The sequence below is a fragment of the Labrus mixtus genome, chromosome 11 (assembly GCF_963584025.1).
Source record: "Labrus mixtus chromosome 11, fLabMix1.1, whole genome shotgun sequence".
NCBI lineage: Eukaryota > Metazoa > Chordata > Actinopteri > Labriformes > Labridae > Labrus > Labrus mixtus.
The window spans coordinates 19,588,770-19,597,365 of NC_083622.1; the positions used below are offsets into that span (position 1 = coordinate 19,588,770).

Genomic DNA, 8,596 nt, shown 5'->3' on the forward strand with positions numbered 1-8,596 from the left:
GTTAAATCGATTGCCATGAAACTTGTTTCTTCATACTCCATGACCATGAAATATGTGTATTTTGCAGGTGTTCTGTGTTTGTTTGTTTTTAAGTCTTAATTTATTGTACATTGAAGAGTTACTGGTTTAAGAACTGTCCTATAATGATATTGAGAAATATCAGACGGCTAATTGAATGGAGAATTACTATTCAAGAAGTAGTATTTGTGATTTCTGCCTGTGTGTATGTGAGTGTGTGCGTCTTTGAACAGCGAAAGGTTGTGGGTCATGGTGGATTTCCTGTTGTATGAGATTAACAGTCACATGTGAAATAGTGAAAAACAGAGACCACTTATATTCCCCACGTCTGAAACACAACCATAGACACAGCTCAGTAACTTAATGTTAAAATACATGCAACCATATCTAGCTTGCAGAGAAATGTTCGACAAAATTCTAAAATGTTGATTTCCACCAAATTATCCATTGTCAGCATCTTTTTGAATAATTGAAACAACTCCTTGGGGAATCTCGGATTTAACCATTGACCTGAATTAGCAGCAATCACCTCAGTTTTGCAGTGCTTATTTATTCATTTTCATACCTGCTTGTACTCCACATTTGCATTTAAAAAGTAGATTTCACTTCTTACTAATGGTACTCTTCTGGAGCTTCCGAGTGGTCCCTTTGGCACCAAATAAAGAGGGCACATACTGACACACTAACACACACTTGCTACAAAATCTGACACAGTTATGCAAGGAAACACAAATACTACTGTATATAAGCAGCCGCATACATATACAAGCCTGTCTAGCAGAAAACAATCACACTGTCGGTGCATTTGAGGGACGTGAGGAGATGAGAGGAATAGATAAAAAGACGTAACTTTCTAGCGTGACAAAAATTACAACATTCTATCCTCTTGCTTCCTGGATGTGTCGTTAGTCGCTGATGTTGATTGATGTGAATTTTGCAGGGTTTGATGCAAAGTTCTTGATGGTTTATTGGAAGTATTTTAACTGCATTTCAAATGTGTTCACACCAAGATTTTTAAAGAGATTTTTCGAACTGTAGAACTGTCGCAATTTGATCACTCAAATGACATCTGTCACAAAAATCACACCTATGCAGAGAGAGAGAGAGAGAGAGAGAAAGAGAGAAAGAAAGGGGAGAATGAGAACTCACAAGGTTCAGGGGCTTTGGGGGGGGGAGGTTGGTAGGGGGATGGCCATTACTGGCAGTGATGAAGGAGACTGTACATTACTGGCAATTGTGTCCTTTATGAGCGAGACAGAGAAGGATTCACAGAGAAAGAGAAGACATGAAAGAGGGACAGTCAAAGTGAAAAAGAAGCCAGTCAACCACTTGAAAGGTCTCTGAGGTTGACACCTTCACATTCCTCCGCCTTTCTCCATTTGAAAATATTCCACGTCCTCAGAAGACTCTCATTGTTGTATTTGATGTTATTTTGTTCATTTTTATTTAAACAATATGTATATATATTTTTATTTAAACAATATGTATATATATTTTTATTTAAACAATATGTATATATATTTTTATTTAAACAATATGTATAGAGGATGTTTAGAGGATGTTTAGAGGAAAATCCCTCTTATTTGCTCCGGTCACACAGTAACTGATAGAAGGGGAACTACAGCAACAGACTTAAGTTCTCACTGTGGGAATCATCTCTCTACTTACTTTTTTGAATTAAATTGTGCAGTATCATCAGCGTATATACCTATACAGTTACTGACTATATGCTGTAGAGATTAAGCTTAATGTGCTAACATGTATATTTTAAATTACAAAACATGGGGGTTTCTTTAAAGTTCAATTTCATTTAAATTATACACATTTTCATGACTAAATGTGTAGAAGAGTTTCTTTGATGTTAACAGTGGACTGATTAATCTACATGTGGTCGTCATAACAATGTCATAGGTTTGATTTGTTTGGCATTTTCTTGTTCAGCTGTCTGAAATACATAGAAAAGATACAGATGATTAAGATCAGAATATTTGTGCTATACTTGAGTGGAAAAGTACTTACTAAGTTACTTTAGTACAAACAATTCAAATAATTTACTCCTGTGTTTGTTCAGCCCAGATTGAAGTTATCCCATGCAAGATCTGTGGTGATAAGTCCTCAGGAGTGCATTATGGAGTCATCACTTGTGAGGGCTGCAAGGTGAGATGACAGCATCCAAAACATGGTTCCTCGACAAACTGAAAACATACAACTCTCAAATATTAAAAAAGCGGTTAACAATGTGGCGTAATTGTTTGCTTTCATGCAGTGAGTTGAGCAGATTAATATTTTTTTGTCTGTATGTAATAAAAAGCTAAAGTACCCTAGCCTATCATAAATCTGTAAACAGAGGGACTGAGCTAACTCGGCTCTGCAGATAGTGTACTAAAGCTCACCAATGCACATATAATAGGTTTTTGTTGTATTTGCACAGATCTGGAAGTGTTAATGATAAATAGTTGATTTTTGAAGGACTATGTGTCAGTTATCTCTTGGAGTTGCCTCGGTTGCAAGAGCAAGATAAACTGTTTGCTAAGCTAAGCTAGCTTGCTGTTTTCTACATTCAAGCTCACAGCAAAAAGCACACAAGAGCTTTTCCAAAAATGTTCAACTTTTTCTTTAATCATGAAAGCAAGAAATATAAGCTAGTATTGTCTTATCACATATATATATATATTCTAACATATTGTTGGAGTCGAAATAAAGTAATACAAATATTGGTATCTGCTTTAAAATAATATTTGTGGGTGCTCATTCCTCAGGGGTTTTTCAGGCGCAGCCAGCTGCCTACTGTATCATACTCGTGCTCCAGGCAGAGCAACTGTCAGATTGACCGGGCGAGCCGCAACCGCTGCCAACACTGCCGCCTGCAGAAGTGTTTGGCACAGGGCATGAGCAGGGATGGTGAGACACAAACACATCCACACAGACAGACAGAAAAACTAAATTCAACAGTTGAAACTCATGTTTACGTTCACGTATTCATCTTCCCCCTCCTCAGCGGTGAAGTTTGGGCGGATGTCCAAACGTCAACGGGACTCTCTGATCGCTGAAGTGGAGAGGCACCGACAGCAGCAACAGCAACAACAGCTTCAGGGAGACGCCCAGTCCATCCTCACCTATCCCGCCAAGGGCTGCCAAGACTGCTCCCAGCAGCTCCTCCAGCCTATGGCCTACCCATTCAGTGGGGAAGCTGAGCTGATGTCCTACACCACTGATGTTCACCCGTACCTTGTGTGCTCCCCGAGCGAGGCGCAGGTGACAGGTATGATTTACCGAGGCTCCTCCAGCTCTCCGACATCTAGATCTCAGGAGAGGAGGGACAACTGCGGACACCTTGACATAAGAGGTGAGGCATTCTTGCTTGCACACATCTCTATTCATCCTCTCATCTTATTCCTAATATATCCTTATTCCCAACTTCAGGATTTAACTCTAGACAGCCTGCTAATGATCTGATGGCAATTCATCCCTACAACCCTCTGGAAGGTGCTTACAGCCTCTACCCTCACTCTCTGAGGAACATAGGTAAACAAACAGCACAGTGGACAACTATGTGTACCATTGTATCTTAAGTTTAATTTTAAACAAGTTTAAGTATTCATATATACTGTAAGTGTATTTTTTTCTTATTTTCAGATGAGCTGTGTGCTAGCATCATGCGTTCCCATAGGGAGACCAGCAAGTACAGAGTGGAGGAGCTGCAGGCTCTCAGATGGAAACTGTTCAGCAGAGAGGAGATTCAAGCCTACCAGAACAAAGTACACAAACACAATGACTTGTTTTTTTGGTTCTCAGACTCTCTCAGACTTGCCGTGTGTGACCTCAAAACAAAACATGTCATTTCAGGTGTCTCTATACGGAGGTCACTTTTGATTCATCAAACAGAAAACTGAGTAGACTAGTTGAATCATTTCCCCCTCCTCCTCTTCCTTCCTCTTTGATCTTAGGGAAATGGATGTTAAGTTGAAGGTTAATGACTTTGTTGATCCCCCGTAAACAGCTCATATACCATAATTTGAATGTCTGTAAATTATGATATTTTGTTTGCTTAAGTATAGAAAGAGCAGCAGTATCAATAGTTGGGACATTTAGAATACGTTGATGTTGTATGAGAAAAAAATGGAGTCCTTCTTTTTTTGTTTTACATAAATGTCAAGTTAATAAAGCGTGTTGTAAAAATAATATCTCTCTACATTCTCAGTCAGTGGATGAAATGTGGCAGCACTGTGCCATTCGACTGACTGATGCCGTGCAGTATGTTGTGGAGTTTGTAAAACACATCCCTGGTTTCCGTAACCTGAGCCAGAACGACCAGATCGCCCTCCTGAAGACCGGTGAGTTTTTCTTACACTTACAAGTAAGAACCATCTCCTTCACACCAAATAATGTTTTTAATGTATATTTGGCCTGTCTCCGTTTCATCATTCAGGCTCCATGGAGGTGGTCTTAGTCAGGATGAGTCGTTTCTTTAACACGGAGAACAACACAGTCTTCTTTGATGGGAAATTTGCTGGGGCTGAAATATTCAAATCTTTGGGTGAGCTTTTATTTATTTTTTATTTTTTTTACTCTAAGCATGAGGCACCAATGAAATGAGTGCAATGAACAAAATGTGCAAATATTTTTCATCAATGCTCTGTTGTTGTCTTTTCTTGCAGAATGTGGAGATTTAATCACAGCTGTGTTTGATTTTGCTCATGGCATATGTGCCCTGAAGCTCACTGAGCAGCAGATTGCCCTCTTCAGTGCTCTGGTGCTGATCAATGCAGGTAAGATCGACACATCTGTGCAGCAGCTGCCTTGTATTTTCATTTCCTCAGTTTTGGAAAAGTTAACAAGTTTAAGGACACTTACAAACAGTGGTGACCGTTGGTTACCAGCAGGATAGGCAATATATTTCAAGTGTTGTATAGTGTCCATTAAGCAACTTTTTTTTTCTCTGGGAAGCTTATTTTAGGATTAGCCAAGTCAGCATTTTTACATTAATAGTTCTTTATGGATAAGTCTTGTCAGTGTAAAAAAAAACCGATTTGAAATGATTCATATTGTCCACATTAAGCCATCCATTGCTGAATATCTGTTTTAGAAAAAAATAAAATACAATTTTTACTTAAATAGTTCCTAAAAGTTTTTCTTCCCCTAAGACATCCTCTAACTTTCACAATTGAAAAAACATAGACACACAATCAAGTAAGCATTTCTTTTATCACATTTGCCCTGTAGTTTAATTCATTCATTATCCCACACAACAATCAATACTGCCCCCAGTGGCTGTTATTAGAAATAGCATCATAGTTAGCATTAACATGGAGCACTTTTAACCAGAATATTCAAACCTACTACATGCAGTGATTTTATTTGAGTTTAAAATATCCCCTTTTGAAAAATATTATCATTCAATTTTTATTTTGTCTTAATGTGCAGATCGTCCATGCCTGGAGGACAGAAGCAGAGTTCAGCGAGTGCAGAGAAGTGTGGAGTTGGGACTCACACACATCCTGCATCGAGACAACCAAGAAAACTTGATGCACAAGGTACATTTCTCAGTGTGGAACAGATACTCTCTCCTCAGTCCACCTAAAAACATGTTATTCTTTGTCATGCATGCTCCTCACTTTGTCTGTGTTCTCCTGCAGCTGTACCAGAGGATGGCGGTGTTGCGTTCACTGTGCAGCCTGCACATGGAGAAGCTGCGCTGGTTCAGTCAGCGTTACCCACTCACCGCTCACTCTCTGTTCCCTCCTCTCTACAAGGAGCTGTTTGCCTCTGAGCCTGAGCTCCAGGGGACCACTCACTGAGGATTCCCATGGATACTCATCACACACAGAACCACACAAACATAATATTTGAAATCCCAGCTTTTCTTCCTGACAGAATCTATTTTTCTAATAATGAACAAAAATGAGAAAAGCAGGAAACTATAGTGTTTTAAGTATAACATGACCTCCAGAACTGCTTTTTGATAGATTGTGTCAAACATAAATGTCAACACTTTTATATAGCTTTACTGATTTTACTTATTCCAGGAAAACACATGTTTTGTTGTTCGTTGAGTGAATTGGTTGTGGGATTCATTTTCTCTTAGGATTGTGATTCTGTCCAAATGCAGCTGACCTAGTGTGTCACACTTTGTTTTTCTGCAGGACACGGGTCGTTCTTAGCTCAAAGGTACATTTGTAAGTCCAGCAGAAAATCTTCCTTGAAAGTAAAACACAATTAATATTAAAAGGTGTTAAAAGATGGCTTTAAAAAGTTTGCAGTTGCCCCTTGGTGAATGCTCCTGAAGCAGTACACATCACATTCTATGAGCCAAAAACATCAAACAACCAAAATATTAGTCATATTTGCACAGCTCATTCAGCAATAGTGTTCAAGATGTTGACCCAGTTTCGTAACATTATTTAAAATTACACAATCCCTTCTACCTGGGTCAATTAATTTCTCAATTTGTTCTATTATGTACGCTTATCACGACTTAAGTTGCTCAACCTGTCCTAAAAAGTCATACTTGTAAAAAAAAAAAGTGAAATCCTCCTCTGTGAAGATTTTACACCAACTAATAGATCAACCTTCTACTCAGTTTTTCTACCGCAAAAGATAGATGACAGAGAGAAATTACTTTTACACTGCGTTCCTTCTTTTCATGTCAAGGACGCTTTAATGACACAATGGCATAAATTGAATCACAAAGCCAGAGTAAGATTTTTGTTTCCCCTTTAAGGGTTTTGTTACAGAAAGTGTATGATAACAATGAACAGAGCAGTTCATTCTCATTCAGTTACTTATGAATGGAATTATAGGTCAAATTTATTTTTGTGGACCCCCTGAAAACCACTTAAGGACCCCTGGATGTCTTTAATACATGTGGCTGGAAAAGTTGTGTACAATATGAGACTAATGGCACAGTGTGACAACCAGTTGTTTCAAACAATCCAACATTTTTGCTCAACATTTGTTTTGTATTATAATATTTCAGTGATGTTAGAAATGTAAAGGTTAATATGTGAGATACGTGTGTCTTTGAATGCCAGTGAAATATGTCTCTTCTTCTCTGTTTGGTAACCTCAGAAACAAACTTTCCAAACAGGCGTGAATGAGTAGATTACATATTTAGTGCTACACAAAAAGAGACAAGCTGCCTCTTTGCTTCCACATAGAGAAATGTTTGTCCTCGGCTGCATGTTATCAAGAATCAGCTAAGAAAGTCCCTCAAAGCAGCAGCATCTTTAAAATGTTATCCTGTTTTTGAATTCATTCTTACAGCTTTTTTTTTTTTTTTTTTTTAAATCGTTTGAGCTCATGGAAAGATGTTGTAGTAAGTGTGGAAAAAAGGACATTGAGTCAAACTGTCTTCCTCTGTGTAAAACCTTTTCTTTTTCTTTTTTTCCACATGATCTTGCATATATTTTGTTCTCTCTCATGATGTTGGCTAAAAGCCACAATCAAAGAGGAAATGTTGAGATGTTTCAGCATTAAGAACTGTACGCCTTGCTCTACAGTAGTCCTCTTTGATTATGTTGAAGATAATTCTATGCAAACCTTCTAATAAACTGCCGAGGCTGTAACACAAAGCAGGCGTGGTTACTTTATTTGGTATTTGTGTAGGCTAATATAAACACTTGTGTAAGACTGAGACATGCAGTTTTGATATGGTAAGAAAAATGCTGGATTCAAAACAACACACTGTAGCTTTAAAGTGATAAGAATGATTTATCACTGTCAGCAAAAACAACTCAAACATACTGAGGAGCTGGAGCTGCAAGGTTTACGCAAAGGAAATGTTAGTCACTGGATCAGCCTTGTTCAGACTCTGGTAGTTTAAAGTTGTCTTCAGGTCGTCATGGATACAAACTTTTGCTTACCAAGTGTAAAGACAATTAAAAGACTGACTCAATTGAATGTGGTAAAATTTGCAGTTTTTTAGGGAAGAAAGATAAACCACAATGACTTCATGTAAGGGTGATGTCACACTGGTCATCTGTACATGCTGTACCCAAACACGATTGCCCCGTGGGGACTTTGTCATCTTTTGTTTTCTAATAGCAACTTTCTAAATGCAGTGATTTTTTTGTTGTCAGTTTGTTTTGGGGAAAAATCAGGTAAACAGTTCTATATATATGTTTTCCCTCCTCTTCCCGGAGCAAACTCCTTATCCAGGGATCCACATGCATTCATTTTCCTGCTAAGGCACTTAAGCTGTTCTGGATCATTAAAAAGCAAATGCGTTAACATGTGATGTCAACTTCTTCAGATATTTCAAACATTATACACGACTTTTTAACTGTTTAAATTGTCTAAAAACTTTTAAAGACCAATTGTAGATCTGTAGAGTGTATTGCAGCCATGTCTGTCTTGTTTGTTATTCTCTGATCTCTCTCGGGGGATTTCTGTACAGTTTCCGGACCCCTATTATTTACAGCAAGCAATGAAAAACTTTGATCCTCCTGATATCTTCTTTATATGATGGGAAAGAGCTGGAGGCAGAGCGGTAAAGGCCGGATAATCCTTCTAGTTAAAGCTATGGCCTATACAGTGCAAACTGGGGGAAATCATCAAAACAGAGAACAGATCAAAACAG

The 8,596-nt window shown here is 38.2% G+C and overlaps 1 protein-coding gene across 3 annotated transcripts in view; it reads left to right on the plus strand.

Moving 5' to 3' along the window:
* The window catches only part of rorc (RAR-related orphan receptor C), a 20,205-nt gene extending 12,294 nt beyond the window's left edge, over positions 1 to 7,911 (plus strand). For all 3 annotated transcript variants that reach the window (XM_061050630.1, XM_061050631.1, XM_061050632.1), the window contains 10 exons: positions 2,090 to 2,175; positions 2,778 to 2,919; positions 3,017 to 3,364; positions 3,442 to 3,543; positions 3,655 to 3,776; positions 4,220 to 4,352; positions 4,448 to 4,555; positions 4,677 to 4,787; positions 5,443 to 5,552; positions 5,655 to 7,911. In XM_061050630.1, the coding sequence (XP_060906613.1) occupies positions 2,090 to 2,175; positions 2,778 to 2,919; positions 3,017 to 3,364; positions 3,442 to 3,543; positions 3,655 to 3,776; positions 4,220 to 4,352; positions 4,448 to 4,555; positions 4,677 to 4,787; positions 5,443 to 5,552; positions 5,655 to 5,816 (1,424 nt within the window). In that variant the 3' untranslated portion in view covers positions 5,817 to 7,911. The remainder of the gene's footprint in view (positions 1 to 2,089; positions 2,176 to 2,777; positions 2,920 to 3,016; positions 3,365 to 3,441; positions 3,544 to 3,654; positions 3,777 to 4,219; positions 4,353 to 4,447; positions 4,556 to 4,676; positions 4,788 to 5,442; positions 5,553 to 5,654) is intronic.
* Positions 7,912 to 8,596: the final 685 nt, after the last annotated feature.